General features: G+C 46.6%; 1 protein-coding gene across 1 annotated transcript; it reads right to left on the bottom strand.

Moving 5' to 3' along the window:
* Window positions 1-862: 862 nt before the first annotated feature.
* On the bottom strand, window positions 863-18,661 carry DISP2 (dispatched RND transporter family member 2). The gene is made up of 8 exons (XM_026850227.1): window positions 18,581-18,661; window positions 12,797-13,243; window positions 10,606-10,635; window positions 8,378-8,501; window positions 7,410-7,525; window positions 6,808-6,926; window positions 5,754-5,851; window positions 863-5,151 (listed from the first exon to the last, which is right to left on the bottom strand). Exons 2-8 carry the CDS (start codon window positions 13,201-13,203, stop codon window positions 1,732-1,734), a joined length of 4,314 nt encoding a protein of 1,437 aa, XP_026706028.1. The 5' UTR covers window positions 13,204-13,243; window positions 18,581-18,661; the 3' UTR covers window positions 863-1,731.
* Between the last annotated feature and the right edge of the window lie 1,931 nt (window positions 18,662-20,592).

Raw genomic sequence — 20,592 nt, 5'->3', positions numbered from 1 at the left:
ATAAGAGACAGGTGGGTGTGCGCGTGCGCGCCGTTTCCCGCCCTTTCGCCCCTTCCCTCGGGGAAGGCGCCGTGGGCTTGGTGGGATCCCCAGGCGGGGAGACACTGCTCCCCCTCGTAGCTGCCCTCAGGGGAGCCCGCCGCCGGCGGGGAGGGGCCTTCCCTGCCTCCCGCTGCCTCGCCCCCTCGGTTGGGCGCTCAGGGCCTTCATGGAGAACTTGGCGGGCTGTGGAATCCTCCCTCCTGTGCCATCAGGGTGTTGGTGCTGCCGCTTGTGTTTGAGGCGGTTAAAATCGCCCTCCCACACGGTAAGGGGAAAGGAGGCATCTGTATGGAATGTTTCCCAGTGTAATTAGATGGTTTTGCAGTGTTTTCCAACAGTTTTCAAAACGGGTGAGAAGTGCCCCCAGATAGTAATGGCTCCTGTGTGGAGAGGGTTTCAAGCAGTGTTGCTCACAGCCCGAGGGCAGCTCTGCTTGCCAAAACACCCTCCTGAGCACCCAGTACCAGAACTGCACTATGGAAACACAAACCTGAAATACGTTGTACACTTAAAGTGTTGTTACCAGCTTTAAAAGAGCGTATTGCTAACTGACATCGGGCAGTTGTGGCCTGTCTCCCACAGAACAGAGAAAACAATTTGTGGGTGTCGGAAGGAGCGAATCTTTTTAAGATGTATACTTTCCTTTTGCTGGTTATATTGGAAAATATGTTAGGCACTTAAAAGATGAAGAAAATGAACCACAGTGTTTTCGGTGAAAATTAAACCACTCAGATTTAGGAAAGTTTGTCATAAGCATTTATTTTACGTCAACTTGTATCGAGAATGTTTTCTCTTTTTCAACAGATAAAGGCAAGGAAGTGTTTGTTTTCTTGTTTCTGGTAGAGGAAAAAAGATGTAAAATTCAAGATTCACCAGATATGCAAATTTTAAAAAGTTACATGTTTATGGCGAATGCCTTGAGTGGAAACAGCTATGAAGATGACACACAAAGCACCCGAGTCACTGAGGGGATGAGGACACTTTTCTCAGAGGGGAAATCTCACACTGAAAATCTTTGGCAGTACTAGAATTTCTTCTGATAAAACAAATGGAAATTGTTACTGAAAACAGATCAGGCTGGATTCTGCAGCCTCCTTCCTCCATGATCATTAAGAGACCGTATCAACTCAGATTTTTATAATATCTGAACTCTTTTGATGAGATCTGTGAACCTGGACTTCACATAAAAGCAGTTTCTGATTCAGTAGAAAATGCAAGACTTTCTTTTTCTATTAACAATACTCTCTTCACTTGATATCTAGATTTTCAGCAGTTGCGGGTTCAGGTTTTGGATATTTTTTTTTTAATGAGCTCTCTTTCTCCATTGTTAAATATCTGTGCAGATTCACGTTGTTATTTCTCTCCTATGTGACCTTGACAAGAAAACAAAATCTAATCACCTTGTAAGAAATGACAAAACAGGTTTTGATAAATTTTGTGTTACAGCTGTGAATATGGCACCAGACACTGGAAGGTCAAAGGGCTTGTACGCCATCAAGATTGATCTTGCATCCTCTCACTAGTATCGGATTTGCTGGTTCTGTGGAAACACAGGTGTTTGCACAGCTGAAATACTAAGAAATAGTCTCAGCTCTAGGAGAGGTGGGAGGAAAAAATTGATATTTACAGTTCCAAGGAGATTTCGCTTTCTCCTTTCACTAGCAGTACAGTTTTGTTTTCTGCAAGGTTTCAACTGTTGTAAGCCGAACTTTGTGCGCTAGATCGTTTGATCCAAACATCAGGCATGTCTGGTTGGCTGTTCGGTAGCACAACTGGATCTTCGCTCCCTAATCCAAATCGATTTTTCCATGAAGAGCTGTTCTGCTGTGATGCTGCTGGAGAGATATCAAAGACAGTCTCCCTCAGGTCCAGCCGCAGGGTATCTCTCTTCCCATTCAAGTAACCTCTCTCTGTTTGACTGTACGAATCAGACAGCTCTAAGACATCAGGACAAGAACTGGCTGATTCAGCAAGCTTTAGGCCTTGCTCAAAATCACTAATCGACGTCTCACTGGAAATGTTGAGCATGTCAAAAGAGCTGCCAAGAGAACAAAGGCATCTGTGAATTTTGTAGATGTCAGCGGCAGGGAGATGGCTGTTGTCTGAGGTATAATCTGACTGCTGCTGGACAGTGTCACTAGAGCACTGTGATTTATTGAGTTGCCCTTCTTCTTTCATGCCAGCCGGCTGGATATGGTCCAGTCCAGACCCATCCCAAGCTTTCAGACCATACTTTCGACATCGACAATCTCGGCAGAGTCTCTCCTTGTGGATTTCTGCTTCTGAGCTGCTGTGCTTGTAAGGAGAGGAAGTTTGCAAGGCAGGACACTGGCACAGGCCAACCTGCTGGTCTCCAAGGGTCTCCTGCAGGTTCTGTCTCTCCCTTTCAAGGGAGGGGTGCATTCCCATTCTGGGGCATCTGTTGTCTTCCACTTGCGTGTCTTCAGAGAGCACTGACGGCCGGTTGGACAGCTTGCTTGTGGAAGTGCTGTTGTCAAAGCTGTCGCTCAGTTTTCTGGACAAGGGCTGGAGCTCATATTGCTCATTTGCAGTGTTGGACTCCTGGACCTTCCGCAGCCGGTTTTGCTTCTCGCTCCCCCCACAGGCAAAGCTTCCGTTCAGCCCGGAGTCATCATAGTAGTCTTTCATGGTGTGGGCACAAGGCCAGAGGATCTGCCCACAGTTCTTCTCTGGGCCAAAGAAGCAGCACAGCGACTGGAAGAAGAAGCTGGCAAACCCACAGCTGATGCACTTGATCATCATTATGAATATCCCCAACTTCCTATACGCCAGGACTGTTGCAGGCAACATAATGACCCCTGCAGAGAAGAGAGCAGAAGCTGCCATGGCTGTGGCACAGCTCATCTGTTTCAGGGAAAAGGCCACTCGGCTCAGGCGGTCAGAGTGGGGGCACAGATGATAGGAGATGCAGTAGTTGACGGTAAAGTCAACGGAGAGACCTACTGCAGCTGAAATGAAGAGAGACTCCACTGCATTGAGCTGCCACTCCAAGAGGACCAAAAGGCCAATGGTTACCAGGACAGTGCCTGCGATGGCAGTAACAGAGAAAACGCTAAGGAGAACATTCCATGTAGTGAGCAGCAGAACCACAAAGGAAACGGCTATGGAGAGACCCATGACTACCATTGTTTCTGTGCTGAGACTGTGCTGGAGGTTGTATAGCTCTAGTTTACTCGTAAACCATCCATTCTGAAGCCCCATGGGGGCAGTTTTCATCTCCTCTGTTACCCAGAGGTTGATTTCCTCATAGAATTGTTTGGCTTTGCTGTAGTTGAAGCTATAGTGATAAATAGTCTGAAACTGTAGAACTAAGGCAGCGAGATTTCCCTCCCCATCAAACCTGAGGCCCAGATCGTATGTTTCTGCCCCTTCCCTGCCCTGTTCCAGCAGCATCATTTTGATGCAGTGTAGGAAGACTTCACTTCCGTAAGGGAAGGAGAACTGGTTACAGCAAAGGTTGAAGCTGTGGTCTCGCTGGGAGCACTGGCGACTGTCCATCCACCTGAGGAACTCCTCCATGAAGCACACAGTAGACTTCTGCTCTGCATCAGGGTAATAGAAAGTTTTGTTCTTCACTTTTTGGCAGAACTCGAGGAGCCACTTCTGGGCATCAGGGTTTTGGATTGTGAAGGTGACGTCTGTCACTAGGGTGCCGTTGCTTTTTGGGTTGAAATGGTCCCCATTATCCACAGGCAGAATGCCCCAGACTATTGTGACAGGCATGCGCTGCCCTTCTCCGTGCTCCAGCCTCTCAAACATGAACTGGTGGCAGTACTCGGAATCGTACCTCTCAAAGGGGTGGCTCAGTCTAAACACCTGGACAGACGACGTCTCGAGAGTTGGGAGTTTGAGTTTGGGGTTGGAACAGGAAATGTAGGCACCTCCTATTGCTAAGGCAGCAAACCAGCAGATCCAGATGTACCGAAACTTGATGACCCCACACGGCAGAAGCTTTTCAAATAGCAGCTTGGAGGTTTCAGACAGCGTGTTCTGGAGACCCCTGAGAATGTAGTGGAGGGAGAGAGAGACTCTCTTATGGCCAGTGTTGTTCCAGTAGTCTTCTGGCTTGTAAATGCAGGTTGTTGCTATGTAGCGCTCATACAGCACAGCCGAAGAAGGAAGCCATGTCATCATGAACACCAGATTCACCAGCACGGAGGTGCCCATGTAAACAGCGAAGCAGCGGATGGCTATTATATTGCTAATGTAGCTGGCATAGAAGGCCGCACCCGTTGTGAAGCAAGATGCCAGCATGAGATATGCAAAATGGTGCATGGTTTGACTCACCCACTGAGAGAGCCCAGCGGAAGGGTTCTGGCTCTTGCTGAGGTTCCAGAGGTCGAAGAAGACAAAGGTGTGGTTGGCACAGAGGCTGCTGAGAATGACGACTGCTGTCAGGTTTACAAAAGGGAAATAGGTGAATCTGAAGGCCACCTTGTACAAGAAGTAGGAGATCATTAAAGAACTGACAACAGCGAGCAGGACCATCAAGGTAATAAAGACTGAGCGTAAATAAAAAGAAATGCTTAGAAAAATAGCTAATATTGCCAGGACTGGATACTTAGTATCCAGTAAAAGGTAGTGCTGGAATAGTTTCTGCTTAAGGCCCAGGTCCATTCCAGTGATAGATGTATAGTTATCAAACAGATCCCAGGATTCAAGATTGTCTAAGTAGATCCCCATCATAGATGCACCTTTCCTTGTAGGCAAAAAGAGCAGGCTGTATTTGAGAGATGGCACCTGGTACTCCATTGTCTGGGGACTAAGAAAGTCTCTGTCGACCAAGAAGTGAAGAAGCTGGTAAATGGCATTGAAACGGGTGCATTTTTCTGGGACTTGGGCACACTGTGAGTGTTTCTGTCGCACGGTCTCAGGACCTATGCAAGATGGAGTGAGGGTACCTTTGTGGTAGTCTGGAGCACAGGCACGAAGGAGAGCCAGGGTGTGGGAGATGTCTCCTTGGGTTATCTCCAGACACGAGGACCTGTTGTACAGCACAGCAATGTAGTTCCCCAGAGACCAGCTTGGGCAGCATTCGTTGGCTTCAGTACGTTGGCAGAGGTCTCTAAAATGAACATGTGAGCGTATCTGAAAAACACGAGGGAGCATCATGTCACACCCTCTCACAGCCCCAGTGTTCCTTGCTCCCTGCAGTAATGCTCCCTCCAGGTGTACCAGCCATGGCTCGCCATCCTCCCCTTGACAAACTGTAAATGCTAAAGCTATGGAAATATGCTAGCCTTTTGCAAAATTTAAACCCTCTCCATTATTTATAACCTCTGATTTGAAAGCTTGGATCCTATGGCAAACACAGCTAATCCAATTAAACTTCCCACTTGCAAAACTTGCTGTCACAGTCTCCAAGATGACAGCTCCATTTCGGTAATTAAGTTCTGCTGCCCAAAATTCTCAGCAGCTTCTGATGGACACCTTTGGCTTCTGGACCAAGCTCTTGCTCAGTGTCCGTTTATTCTTGTTTAATGGCAGCTGCTACTGTGCAGCTGGACTTCAGCGACAGGTGGAATCATCCGCGTATTGCTAAGTAGGTAAAATGCTTTGGAGTCCTCTAGACTGAAACCTGTTCTGTAGCTTATGTTACTTTTGTCTGGCTTCCTTTCAACTAGAGATTAAAGATTAGGGCAGCCAGAAAAGAGACAGTGTGTGTATATGTTCTTCCTGACATGACTAACCTTGTCTTGTTCAATTTGACACATGGACTGAATAGCTTGCAAGTTCCATAAGCTCCCAGCAGTTGTGGACATAAATACCAGCTGGGAATAGCTCTTTTCTGAAATAAAGAAGAAGAAAAGAATATTAAAGGATTAGGTAATGAAGGTGAATCAGCCGAACTGTTTGGAGTAGACTCTGTTCAAAGAAAAAAAAATCACTGTATGACTGCTACAGAGGACTCCCCAAAGGGAGGCAGATCACAAAGGCAGTGGATTGTAGTGAGTGGTAGCATCTGCCTTGTGTGATCTGTCCTCTGCTCCTTGCCCATCTGTCAGCAGCAGGAGAGCCGCGCTGGGGCATTTCCAAACCGCGCTCTCTGTGCTGTCAGCAGGATGTAACGACTGCTGGCATCTGGGTCTGCACCCCCATTACAAGCAAGCAGCTCAGGTTCAGCCAGGAGCTGCCAGGGACCTGCGGGTTTGGTGTTTGACTGGTTTCAGAGGTGGAATACAGGCAGAGAAGAGAGTAAACGTATCTGCATGCTGTTCTTTCTTCTACTTCCTAGTGCTCATTTGGGGACAAATTTTGGGTGTCTTGGAGTTTTCTGCTTTTCTTTCCAGTTTTTATGCCATTTGCAACTTTCAAGAAGAAAAGAAACAGAGAGGGAGTGGGAACAAAGAGGGAGTGGGGCATACACTATTTTCTCAGTATTCACTTTTTATATGAGTAAATGGTGAAAACATTAGTCATTTACTGGTACTTTACTACATTTTACTGGTACTGGTACTAAGGTATATTTCTAAAGGGAGAAAAAAGAAGTATGGCAAAAAGTAAAGAAGGAGAAGCAACTCTTCTCCTGAATTTCAGAACAAGCATTTTCTAACCACCCGGTTTTGAAGTGCTGGAAGGCCCGTATGTGAAAGGTGGCTGAGCTGTCATGGGGTGGTGTCATACACACTGCTTGCTCAGAGCACTTGTGGAACGTTTCCCTGTCTCCTAAACCACTCTGGCAGTTCTGTCTGCTCTTGAGTTCTGTGTGTGTAATACTTACTACCCTGTCAAGATTTCACTCACCTGGGGGACCGCAAAAGAAACCATCCGCTCCATAGATCTGTTCCACCATTCTCCGTGTCCTCGCTTCTTGTTCTCCCTGAGCAGCCTTATGTTCTCTGCTAATGCCAATGTCATCGTAGCTAGCAAGAGAGCAGATTAGTGTTGGAACTAGAGATCACCTGCTTCTGAATTGCGTTCCCTGACAAGGCTGTGGTGCCACACATAACACTAACTGCAGCAGTAAGAGTCTTGAAAGAGCATTGCTTGGGTGGGAGCTTTTCAATATCGGGTGATTCTGGATTCTGTGACTGTCCCCCTTTACAGGGATCCTTGTGCCACTGAGTGAGAACCTTCATCCCCTTGTGCAGACTTGCTGAGTCATCTCTGCAGCCTCTTAAAGGTAAATGATGAAGTAAATGCTTGAAGAGTTTAGAGCCTAGTTGCTGGTTTCCAGAATAGGGACCCCAAGTCCATTGCAGGCAAACAAACTTTAAACTCTGCAGTGCCTTGGTCACTCTTAAGCATAGCTTATATGTTGTAATTCACATAGATATGTTGGAACATTGAATCTGTAATTTGACAGCCAACATCTTCCCCAAACCCCCCAAACCAAACTCACATACCTTTTCTTCTCGGCATAGGGAGAAAGGGAAAAGGTCTTTTTGTAGCCTGTATGGCTCTCTACATTCCTCCACACAACGAGCTTTCTGCCAATGTCAGTATCTCGTGGTTCGAAACCCTGCAGCCAAGCAAAAAGGCTTTGTCATCAGCTTGCATTTTAGTTTAGTTTAGCTTTCCTTAATCCTCCTTCTAGGCACAGAGACTGTATGAGATTATTACTGCATCTTGGAGAGAATCACAAATCAAATTTTCCCTGGAAATACTGCATCCCAGAGCTGACAGAAAAAAAAAAGGATTTCTCCTTTCCTTTCTGGGCAAAGATAGCTACAATTCTTTCTCCCTGATCTCATAAGACTCTTCTCATCCTCTTCAAGTAAAATAGCCACTTACAGAAATGGGAGTAATTCTCCTCTTCCTGGACAAACTCTAGTCTATTCTTATTTTCTCAGGATTATTCCATTAATGAGTGACAGGGATGATTTTAGGAAACACAGGATCCTGCATGGAAAACAGGGCCCTGTGGAGCAGTACTCTGAACAGGGCAGCCTCTCCCTTTCAAGAGCCTCACACACGGGCTGTAGGAGCCAAAGCCAGGTCCTCCATCCAATCTCCGCCCAGCCTAGCCAGTCCTTCTGGGCAACCCCGGCCTTCCAGCAGCAGGAAGGCAACAGAATGACAACCCAGGTTTGTGCTAACAGTGTCTCCACTCCAGTGTGAGGGCACTGGGGCAAGTCCCCACCATTGCTGAGAGATGGGCTGGTGGCTGTCAGGGTATGGGTTAAGGACAGCAGATCTCTGATAAACTTGGTCATTTTTTCTAGTGGCTTGATTTACTGCTCTGCCTCCCTGCCTCTACCTGTAGAGAAGGGAGGAAGTAAAGGCTCATTTTATATGACAGAAAGAATATATCACTGGTTGGCCTGTGGATTTTCCTCACGCTCACATTGACATAGTGTCTGTATGGACTTACCATTAAGGGTTCTGAGAAGTCAGGCAAATTTCCAACAAGCAGGCCAGCTACAGTGCAAATCACTGCCGTCACTGAGCACAGCACCAGGACAGCTATGGGCCACTCCGCAATCAATTGAGAGTAACTGGAATCAACAGGAGAAGAAAAAATGCAGCTGTTAAGGCACTTCTGCTATTAGCACGAAACCTGCTGTTGAACCAATGCAGTGTTAGTAGAAGGAAGTAAAAGAATTAAGGCTTTCTGGTTTGAGCATTTATTTATTGAAGAGCTTAGAGGCTCTAGTACAGCTATTAATGAACATATTATACCTCCAACTGGATGTTTGCAGGCAATTCTAATTAACTCGGGTAATTACATTTTGCCTCCTTATATTTTCCTGCTTTTTCAATCAGAAATAATAAAACCCAGACTCCTGTGTCCTAGGGCAAAATGAAGCTTTAAATATTTAACTTAAAAGATTGCATTTAAAAGAGCTTTCTTTTTCTAAGCTAGTAGCTGCCTAATAGTCTGGCCTGCAGATTCTCAACCTGTAGACCCTGGGAAGTCTCTGGGCTATTACAAAGGGTCCCCTAAAGATAATTATAGCAAGTCTGTTGTCCTTGGTTTAAATTCAGTCACTGTGTAGGGGCTTGCCTTACTGCTGGGAACTGTATGGACATCTGCGCAGCAGAAAGGGATGGAAATCACTGAGGTGCTGTGTAACCGATGCCAGGATTGCCAGTGGCATTCTGGAGTGGACGAGTGGCTTCTGCATCCACAGGAGGAGTGAATCTCCCCGACACCAGCCTCAAATCAAACACTGAGCCTGTGAGCAGATCCTCGCAGTGCAGCAGGGCAGGTCTCCTTCAGGGTCTGGAGAACTCCTGCAAGCCCATGGGACAGCGCTGTGCTTGGAATACATATCAGCATGGTACGGTGCCACACAGAGTTTTAATGCCATTTCTATACAATCAAAACCCTTCTCAGAGAAGCAGCTTACTCCACCCAAAAGTATTTTTGCCCTGTTCTTAAAAGCTGATCTAAAATTTTCCATCCAAGCTCTATTTTTCTTCTGGTATAAACTGTGTCTCCTATAGGATGATCTATCAAAGTTACTATCCCACAGTTTTTACCAATGCAGGTTTTACTGCCTCAAGATTTGTTTCTTCCTCTAAAACATCTGTTAAGAGATAAGATACCAAAATGGGTTCCTGGTTCTAGGTATTTCTTCTGTATTCTGATGTGTTTCTGAAGTATTAAGAAATCCTTTGTTCTAAAAGAGTAGACAAATATTTGAGCTTCACGGGGAAGTGAAATATTTATGAACTTTAAAGCTGCTGTGCCAGTGAATATCAGCCCTGAGGTGTAGTGTTCCTGCTTGCCTGCTCTTTTGCTCCTCTTGCCTCCAACTTCACTGAGTCAAATAATGCAGCTATTTCTCCTAATTAGAAATCCTCCCAAGCCCTTCAAACAGCTTTTCACATGACTTTTGGTCAGGCCTGGTATTTTTTTCAATTTAAGACTGCCTTATCAAGTTTGTTTTCATAGATGAAGGCTTTGCTATGAAAATGAACAAAAATTGCCCTTTACACATTAGCATACCTAATTTATAGAGGCTGTTTTGGGTGATCCCATGTCCAATTACCAGAAAGAAAAAAAAAAAAAAAAGGAAAAAAAAGAATCAGCTGCAGTATGTGATGATGGAAGATGCTTACCTAAACCTCCAGAAAAAACAGTTTTAAAAAATCAGCTTCTAAACAGAAGTTGAAAGCAATCAAATTATTTTAGTTTTGAGAAATGTGTTAAGAATCCTCTGTCTTTTGAAAAGGTGAACTTGTTTCATGGATGAGCTATCCTCCTGTTTGCTCATCTGATAGGCCAAGCTGGATTAATCTTATATATATATATATATACACAGACACACATACACACACACACATACACACACATACATATAGGTTTATTATATATATAAAAAGCTATTGTATGGACTAGAGCCAGGCACCTGCCCCAAGAACAGCTATCAGGACAGTGCTGCTATTCATTAATGCAGGTTAAATTGATCTCACAAGCAAACTGAGGTTTTCCCAGGCGGATGGGAAGCCCTGAGCAGTGGGCGCTGACCTTGCCTCTGAAGCTGGGCCTGCCAGGGTGTCACCAGCAGCAGCACTCTGCATTTCCTAACAGCAGGTAGGAGAACAACAATAATGGGGTCGAAGGACAGGAAGGTTTTGATATGAAAAACATACCTTTTTGGCATCCTGAAAGCTTTATCATGTCTGCAGATAGAGGGGAAAAAAAAAAAAAGTGTTTATTTATTATCTTCTTAGAAAGCACAATGCAGGGCTGCTAATGAGCGAGGTAACCCTTCCAGGGGCTCGAGAGCACCAGGCTGAGCCACTGCTGGAAGAGTCTGGCACTGCCTGGATTCGTTTAATGACTAACAGAGCCTGTTCCTCTCCCATTGCATTGGAACCAAACAGGATGGGAAGATGTAGTCACTCATTTTTGCCCGTCTAAGGAAACCCCACAGAAAGTAACAGACATTAGCACTGTAATCGCATAGAAATCACACTGCAACTCTTATCCATGAATATCTAACTGCTGAAGTGCTTTCCTACTGAATTTTTAAATTGTTTCTTGACAAAAACATACCTCTGTATTAAATTTAATGAGCTGGGCTAGCAATGCCTATAGATAGTTTTATTTCCTGCTTATCTCAGGAAGGATTTTCCAAAGAGGTGGGTCTCACTTGTCTCCTGGGCCCTTCCAAAGACAGCACTTGTCCAGTCTAGAGGAGCAGAAGGCCAGTGGAGCTGCTCGAAACATTTTGCCAGGATTTTCTTCCCAGAGGAGTGTTTGTCAGTCCTACTTGTAGGGCTCTGAGGGACGAATTAAAGGAGCTTTTCCTTCTCCAGGGGATCCAAGGTTACATTTGTTACTGAGTCCCTCAGGGCAAGAAGAGCTGCACCTCAGTGGGTTACCATGTTGGAGGGACCTTTCATTTTGCTCTCCACTCCCACTGAAATGGCCCCTTGAAGTATGTGATGAAATATGTGGCAGCTCATCCCTCCTGGCAGGTTGTTATGAATGGAAGAAATGAAAAAGCAACGGAGGAGAGTTCCCCATGGAAGAGTCACTCTCAGGGGCACGTGTAATAAATCATACTGTGTTTTCCTCATCACACTAACGCTTGGTAGATTTGGGAGAGAGAGGAGCAAAAAAAAAAAATCCTCACCAGATTATTAGAGTGGTCTTTTTCTGGCAGCACACTGTCCATCCTGTGCTAATTCTCTCACCATAGCTTCTCAAGCAGATTTGTTTGGATTAAAATCCCCATTCTAGCATTATTATGTTATCGCTTTTCTGTCTGCTAGTGCTGCATGTTCTGCCAGGGATTTGCAATCCAGCTGCGTTTCCTACTTAAATAACCTGTTACAGAGAACATCGTTGACAATTTTGTTGATAGCATATGAGCTAAAAATGATCCAGGCTCCACTCCTCTCACTGCAATTGCTCTACACTGCAAACAGAAGCAAATTAAATCCTCTGTTGATGGCTAGAAAATGAGACCATAAAGGGCTTTTGTGCCTAACCCTGCACGGCTGCGCAAAGGCAAGGAAGGAATCCTGTGCCAGCTTTCTCAGACTTTGGTGGCCACTGCGCTGGTAGCACAGGGATCATGGTCTTAAGCACCACAAGTGGACTCCAGAAGGCACAGGCAGAGAGGAAGGATGCTGCTGGCTGAAAGGAGCAGAGGTTGGAGCTTTGGCTGTTGGGGACATCCGTCCTGTACATGTCCTTACAGCGCTGCCCAAGAAACATCCACCACCCAGGCAAATCACTGTGGGGCTCTGCACACAAATGGAGTTTGCCCAATTCTGCCATGGACAGAATTTACACCCTCGTGGCTGCCCAACCTGGAGAACCAAATAATCTTCCCCACTTTCATATTTCTCACTGGTCAGCTGTAACTGGTGCTTACCATCTGCTGCCTCTCCTTTCCAGTGGCAGGGGCAAAAAAATAAATTAACTCTGCTCTTATCACTGAGAAACTCTGCCAGCTGGATGTCTTGCAGTGCAAAAGGAGAAAAATACAAAGATCACAGAAGGTGGGCATAGTCAGGGCTGCATGATCTAGGTGCAGCCAAGTGACCTTGGCTTTGTCCAGTGAGTCACCTTGAGAAGCAAATCCTGCCTCTCCCTGGTGTGGGAATGGCAGCTCTCGGAAACAGCAGCTCTCCATACACTTTCCACAGAGATGGAGAGAGCGGACTGGATCCCTCTGTGCATTTTGGGGCAGCTGCTGTCCCAAACTGAAGAGCAAGCCCAGGTTTCATGCATCCCCACCCAGGCCCTTCCCATCCCTCCTGCTTTCCACTACAACGTTCAGGAGGTGCTTTTTGGAAGTCCCTGAGCTGCTCTGCCTGTGTCTCTCACCTGACTGTTACAATGTGATGCTGCACCGGCCGTCGCTGCCCAGGGGACCACTGTTTCCAGGAGGTTTCTGAGGCCTCGTGGTGGGAAGCTGGTGCAAGATCCCCGCTGGAAAGGTGGGAACACAACATGGGCCTCTCGCCGTGCCCAGGGAGCGGGGGCAGGCTGTAGCTGCCCCGGGCCTTCTGCTGGGTGCTGGGGTAGTAGAGGTGATGCTGCTGCGAGTCCTGGGAGCTCGATGGCACCTGGCCGTTGGACTGCGTGGAGACTGGCCCGAGCGTGTGGCTGGAGGAGGGCAGGCGGTCTCCCCCCAGCCTGGGGGATGCAGGAATGGGGCAGTGATGAACCGGGCAGATTCTTTCCCAGGAAGTGCCACTGTAGCTGGGCTCAGTATTCCCGATCTCTGGCATGGCGAGACAGGTCTGGCAAGGTCCTGCATTTTGTTTTTCTCTGTAAGAGAAAAAAAGGGTATGGTGAAACCCTTCCCTGTTAAAACAGCAGGGCAGTAGAAAGGCTACACAGGGGAACTGCATCCTGGAAACAGGAGACTCTCACAGGCCTCCCACGTAACACAAGATGTAAAACCTCACCCGTTATTTGCTGTACCGACAGCCAGTCTCCAGGCTGAGCTGGATTATACTTTTTATAAAGATATTCATGACTCATTCAAGGATTCCAACTGATGGAGAATCCATCACATTTTGTATGTGTTGCTCTAAAATTTTGAAAAATTGGGTTAACATCCCCTCAAACAATTCTCCAAGATATTTCACTGTGGAGGGAGCAGAACACACTGGCTGGTGATAATGGCAGGGTCCTAATGCAGGACCACAGAGTGACTACAGAGATCCAGGGAAACAGAAACCAGAGGAGACTGCATGTGAAGAAGACACTCAATCATCAGCTCTTCTTGGGAAGATGAATTTGTTTGATTGTTCTGCAGAAGGACTGGCGCTGCTCCACATTGTGAGAGGGGGAGTGAATCATCCCTGGCACTAAAAAACCTGAACAGTGAACCTGATGGCCATGATGGTGTGAAAGGGGCTTCAGCCCCCAGGCTGGCACATGCCCTCATGGCTCCACATCCCGCAGACTCTCCACTGGGCTCTTCAGGAACATGTTAGACATGCCCCTCCCAAGAATGACAGCAACAGATATTAACGGTCTTGGTATTAGGAAGGAGATGGACTAGGATGTCTCAGGATCTTTTGAAGCTTGACTTTCCTCTGACTGCTCAATTTACTCAGACAAAACATTTGCAGGCTTCAGTTCCCAAGCAATGAGGTCTCTGCAGGACATGCTTTCTTCTCTCCAGGGAATTAAAAAAGATATTTCATCCCTACAGTTCTTGATTGATGGAGCCTGAGAGATTTTGCTAGCTCAGAGAAGGTCTGAATAATACATTGAGGGACTGCTTAGTCTGTGTGACACCAAAAACCCCTTCACACATGATAGACTGAGGTCACACTGACCCCAGAAATGCCTCAGGAATTGCTGTCTCAAGAGATGCAGCTGGCCAAGGTGTGCAGGAAGTTCAGCAGCACCCTGCAACCTGGAGCTCAAAAAGAAAGTGCAGTAGAGAAACAGCAATAGTGTCTGAGCCTTGTTCAGAGCACGTGCTGTGGTGTCTACAGCTGACTTACGTGTCTTGCCCTAGTGTCTGGCATCACGGACTAGGGATGATGAATGAATTGGGCCAGCAAGAATCACAAAGTGTCTCAAGTCATCAAAGAATTATGAGTGCTGGAGCAAGACTAGAGTGAGATCAACTTTAGCCTCAGGCACCTGATGTGATGTTGGAAAAAATGAAGGCAGAGTCCCTCTTATTTCTTTTTCAGACAGCCACAGAAAAAGACAGAATTTTATCAATTACGAGTCTCTGCAATTGCACCCAATGGCATGATAATATCAATGCCAAAACGGATTTGAAGAATACTGTTAGCTCAGTATTGCTTGAAAATTGGTATTTTTTCCAGAAGGAAGGGACATACTGGCCTTGGCAGCTTGTGCTATGTACTTCCCGACATCAATTGAGTTTATCAATACTGAGAAATTATATTCCGTGATTGTACAAAATGGGCTTATTTCATTAAAATTGTTACAACAGAGTAAGTACAGTGGTAGCTGTTACACCAGGGCTGATGTGGAGACTCACGGCACAGACATCACGCTCAGCTTTACTTGCACAGTGTACCAGTCCAGGGACTAGTATCAACGAAGTCTCAACTGATTAGACACCACCCAGAGGTAATTCGAGTTTTTGAGCCAGAAGACAGCTGCAGCACAGTTACAGACACAGATTGCATGTTCATGGGCCCTCATTACAATGACACTGACTTCGCAAGCAATAACTGACATTCAAACACAGATTTTCTGAAGCTCTGGCAGGAGGGGGGAACTACATGGGGGATTTTACTTTGGGCTGTCAAATTCCCTTGCTGAATGTTTTTTGGTAGTGGCAGAGGAAGGAGAGAAGAAATGGCAAAATGATATTAAAATAGTTGGCAAATACCAGTGTATGTTAAGTGAGCTGCCTTAGAAGAGGCCGTACACCCAAAAAGAGCAACATCAGACAGAATCTGAGAGACCATTAATGTTTCCTGTGACAACAGATACACAGAGTGACTGAAAGAAGTCAAAGTTTGCACTGGAGCGGATGCCAGCAATGCAGCAGGCAGATGCATGCACACCTCACTGAGATAAGCCAGACCAATTGTCCCCAGCAGGTCCAGTGCTTGGCTGTCTTTGCTCCATGGCCCTGAGTGCTGGTAAGACTCGAGCTAGTTCAAGGTAGCGAGAGGGAGAAGCGGGAACTCCTGGGCAGACTGTGACAATGACATCCCATTCACCCAAGAATTTGTCAGAAGAAATAATACCAGCCACGTTGCGTGAAGTCCTTGCTGTCCTGTCACAGGTGGATTAGTGGCAGGATTACCCAGGGTTTCAAGTGCGTGATTTGTGTTATAGCTCTGTATAAAGATACTTTACAACAGAAGACTACAGATTTGTCACTGGTGTATACAAACGCAATACATGAGGTTATAAATCAAATGCCAGTGGAGCTGTTCAGGAGATGTAATCGAAGGTCCTGTCGGGGGCTGTGACAGCCTCATCAGAGTCAGCCCTGCACTGGGAGGGGATCATGTTCAGCTGTACTGGTGCAGCACAGGGCAGCTGCACTGCAGACAGACAAAGAAAAGATTATCATCTGTGGTAGTCAACATATAAAATGGCATCTTTAATGAGCCATTGCCCATCTCTGCTAATTGTAGACCCAGCCTGGCTGGGAGATGCTAACTACCACATCCCCTACAGCTCTGGCGAGCTGCAGGGACAGAGGTGGTTTGAGAGAGTGGGGCCTGGCGAGTCCCTCGATCCCCTCTCTCCAGCCCAAAGTGTAACTCCTCTCACTCTCCCCAGGTGTCCAGAGACTCAAGTGCAGGTGCATCTTATTTGGGGTTTGTAGTTTTGTACTAGTAGTCCTGGGCCAGGGAATTTTCATCAGAGAGCTGGGACTGTGGTGGTGTTATGCTTTGGCAAGGTTTTCTCACTCCCTTTTTGATGCTTCTAAATTACCGTTTTCCCTCTGCCTTGATCCTGTTGTTTTTCCTAATTTTTGTACACTTTAAATAGGTGATGCTTTTCTATTCCTTATGTCCAAAAATGTGCATAATAATTCACAGAGGCACTGCTGCACTGAAAATTTGTGCTTTCAGTATTCCCACACCTGTACAATTTCTGTGTTCTTTTTTTTTTCAGAGTAAAAAAAAAAATCCTTTTTTGTTTAAATTCTGGATCTGCACAGGAGATGGGGACCAGAGGCTTTTCATAACTAAATTAGTCTGATGGCTGCAGTGCCACGTTTGCCTCCTCTGATGGTGACTATGTGACACTGGACAGAAGAAAAAGGCTTTCACAAAAACCACTTTGCAGATGGTTAGGGAGATGCAGGAAACATGAAATGAAAAATTCCTCCTCCAAAAACCCTTCAGCTACAAAACCTCCTGGTGAGGAAAGCAGATGCCAAACTCTTGGATATTGCACATTGCCTCCAGTTTTCATGCACATACGTTAATATATTTGCTTCTAATATTTCACATGAAAGCCCATTCTCCTTGTTTACCATCTTTGCTGTGAAATACTGTCAAGTTCTTTTCTTCCCCCGCATGTTGTCTCAATCCCCTAACTCAATCCCCTGCCTGCTCAGTGACTTCATATTTTAGAATAACTTTGGCTAGTTCAATCATTCACTCATGACTCTTCTTCATTATCTCCTTTTCAGACTAAACAATTACAGTTCTGTCAGTCACTCTTGGGATATGAGTTGCCTTATGCTCGTCTCTCTCTAACTCCATGACGATGTGACCTTCGTTATCCAAAATCTCCAGGGAAACCTGGAGCTCACAAATACTGATGGGGTTGGATAATCACTGCTGGCAGTTCTGCAGAATTTGAGTCTTCACTTGCTGCACTCCCAATTAGCCGTAGTGCTGGCGGGCGTAATGTACTGATATGCTAAGGTCTGCACCACAGATGTAGGCTGGTCCTTTGCCTGCAGCCATGTCACTGTTACTCTTCTGGGCTTGCAGGACCCTGAACTATGCTTGAAAAATGGTTGTGGAGGAGTTTCTGGTCTCTGTTTACTGTCAGGCTGGAGAAGAGGTGGGCAGAGCACTGTGCTGGACTCTGCCACACTGATGCTGACAAAGACTAACATCAAGGGAAGAGAAACTTTTTTTTTAAAATGTTCATTCCCAGTCTGGACTGTGTCAGATATTTGATATCTTTGGGACTGAGTGGGCAGAAATGGTCTCTCAGCCACAGGAAAGCCTACCGAGGCAGCATGGCAGCTTCCATTTCCTTCTCCAAGCTCAGCTGGAGGCAACCAAAGAGATGCTGGGAAAAGAGGGGATGAGGAGGTACAGGGCAAGGGACAGAGGGGAGTTAACTGCTCCTGTGAGCCACGGCAATGAGCTGCATTTCTCACTCTCTTGCTTCCCCATCTCTTCCCTTGAGATGTCGAATGACAGTATAACAATCCAATTTATGAAACGGCCCGAGTCGCTCTGAGTGTTGCAGTGCCTTTCTGGGAGGAGTACCAGGGTATAGGCAGCCGACCTCTTGGGGGGCACCCAGCAAAAGGACAGAAGCTTCTTCCCACAAGAAAACAGGCAAGATGAGGTCAGGATTTTGAAGGAGACAGCTTTCTGCTGTTCCACCTCTGCTGGGGCACAGAGCAGCGGTAGGCACTGCGGAGGCTGTAGCAAGGGCCAACTTCCCACGGTGGAGCTCAGGCAGGGCCCCGCAGAGGTGTCAGCAGGACACGGCCTCAGTTCCCCACCCCCCAGCCTGAGCACCAGAGCCCTCGCAAAGTTTCCATGCTGGAAACATGCCGTGTTGGCAGCCTGCCCCCAGCCCTTTCCCCCTTGGGATGGCTTCGCTCTGCCAGCACAGGGAGCTGAGAGCAGGCAGAGGTGGTTTTGCAGGGCAGGGAAATGATAGCACATGGTCACCCCAACTACTCAATTTTTTTGGTGTGTCTCTGGTCTTGCTTCCCCCTGAGCCCTGCAGCAGGAGAGAACATGTGTCTCGAAGACAGAAAAGGGCCAAAAATATTCAGCGTTTTGAAGGAATGGTTTTTTTATTGGTGTGCCTAATTCCACCCTCATCCCCGAGACCGTTTCTACAAGCACTTCTTTTTTATTTAATAGATTATCTCACCCTTTGCATACTAAGCAGAGGATCAGGAAAGCAGCACTTTGCATATGAAAGGTGGGAAACACCTACCGGGTGAATGGAGCTGTCTGGTGCCCGAGTCAAACTACAACTTCTCCTGTTGACAGAGGAATCTCAAGGGGGAATAAAAACAAGCGAGAGAAAGGGCAAGAGTCAGTGTCTTGACTACAGCCAGAGCCCCTTCCTTTCCCTGGAAAGGTTTCTTTCCCTGGAACCTTTGTTCAGTTAGACATTAAGCATCGCAAAATTTCATTCATTAAAAAAAAAAAAAAGCTAGTTTTCTTTCCCTTTTTTTTTTTTCTTACCTCTAGCAAGGTTTTGCTTGCATATCAGCTGTTAAGGTTTTCCCAAATGGAAAAAATATATAAATTCTTTCTGAACTAAAACCACGTGTTTGCTGCAGGTCAAATTCCATCTAGACTAATGGCTTGTTCTTTGAGAGCTGTAAATGACTTTTTAAGAACAGGTTTTCATAATGGGATTTAAATAGAGGTTTTCTCTTTGAGCATAGCCCCAGCAAAACAGCACTGGAGCTCTCGAGAAAAAAGAGCTTCTTGGCTCGTGTTTTCTAAGCAGGTAAGAGTGCCCTTTTCCAGGGGGTAGGGGAGAGTTCACTGCATTTCCCACTCACCTCATTTCCTAGCTCCCCTGTCTAGCTGGCAGGGAGAGATGGGCACCTCCTGAGCAATTCATAACCTCCTCAGGCTGGGTCATGTTCTCGTGCACTGAAAAATGTCTGTGTAGTTGCTATTTGTTTTGCTTTTTCAGTCTTGCAGCAGGATAGTGCGTACCCTTGAGAAGACCTACAATCTTTTTGTTAATGAGACTCCTGAGTATGTTAAATCATCATGAAAAATTAATGAGTCTGCAAAACTCTGCTTCCCACGTAGTCTGCCAAGAAAAGTTTAGATTTATAATCCTTTCGACTGACTCATGTGAAGAGCTGTACCTTCACCTGGGCAGCTCTGGTGCTGTGGGGTGAGATACGAGCAGCCAAAGGGCTCTGGGTCCTCACCCAGTCCTCAGTGACAGGATAGCTCTGGACCCAGTCTGCTCTGTCTGCGCTAGCACTGTAAAATGCGCTGGTAAAATCAGGTTTTCTAAGCCTCGTTCTGAAGAAAAAAAAAGAAACAAAATGAAAAGGAAGGGAGAAGCAAACACCACCTTGCTCTCCTGGTCTGAAGGAAGCCAGAAGGAAGGCAGGTTTTGCAAATGTCTGTATTTTTGTGATCCTGAGTTGAGCATTGCTGGTAGAGTGCTGGCCAGGAGCAGAGCATGGGGAGTACCGAGCTCGCCCTGTTGCGGCTCTAAGAGCCTTGCATAAAGAACCCTTTATGTATACGCATGCTCAGGAGTGAGCAAGCTCTATCCTGGTGCTTTATTGCCTCAAATTTTAGTTTCTGAGTGAGCAGAATGAGCAAAATTCTAAACAGACCCGGTTCAAATGGTGAATCTCTGAGGTTAACTCTGACAGGCTTCAGCGTTCATTTCCAAAGACCTGTTTGAGCAAGCAAGGATTACCCAGGCACGCATTGCTAACGGGGCTTCGGTGACAGTTCTGACTCCATGGAATGCCCAAGGCTTAAACCAGTGCTGGGCTCTGTGACAGTCACCCCACGAGCACTGAGACCCAGAAGCACCCGAGCCTCTGGCTGAGACCTTCCCCGTTGTCCAAAGAGAAGGGGCTGCCCCGTTGGTTGCCCAGGCGGGTGGCATGGCTCAGCACCGCCATCCTGGACCAGGCAGAAGTGAAACTCTTCGGCTTTCTGAAGGGGTTTGTGTGCTGTTGGCCTCGGGGTGTGCTCTGATCAAAGAATCTGAGGAGATCGGCAGATCTGTTGCCTCCTGTCTGACAAATGGCAGTGGGCTTGCAAATTTGGGGATGGCTCCTTGCCCATGGCCATGGGCTTGTTGGCGTTTCCAGAAAATGACAATGACCGTGGCTGCAGGCCTGGTTTAAGAGACCGGGTAAGGGAGGTATGGCGCAGGAGGGGGAAGAGGAGGCCTGTGGGTTTTTTCCAGAAAAAAAAACCGTTCAAGTGGGAGGAAGCCTGCTTGCCCCT

The sequence above is a fragment of the Athene cunicularia genome, assembly GCF_003259725.1.
Source record: "Athene cunicularia isolate RWA chromosome 5 unlocalized genomic scaffold, athCun1 chr5_part2, whole genome shotgun sequence".
NCBI classification, from domain to species: domain Eukaryota; kingdom Metazoa; phylum Chordata; class Aves; order Strigiformes; family Strigidae; genus Athene; species Athene cunicularia.
This window is presented reverse-complemented; position numbering and strand designations above follow the sequence as displayed.

Bases quoted from the DNA above. Each gene is read 5' to 3' on its own strand.
- DISP2 (XM_026850227.1), bottom strand. From the start codon at position 13,203: ATGCCAGAGATCGGGAATACTGAGCCCAGCTACAGTGGCACTTCCTGG. The intron at 10,636-12,796 runs GTGAGAGACACA...CTCTATCTGCAG, and splicing joins CATCACATTGTAACAGTCAG to ACATGATAAAGCTTTCAGGA. The intron at 6,927-7,409 runs GTATGTGAGTTT...CTCTCTTGCTAG, and splicing joins CCCTATGCCGAGAAGAAAAG to CTACGATGACATTGGCATTA.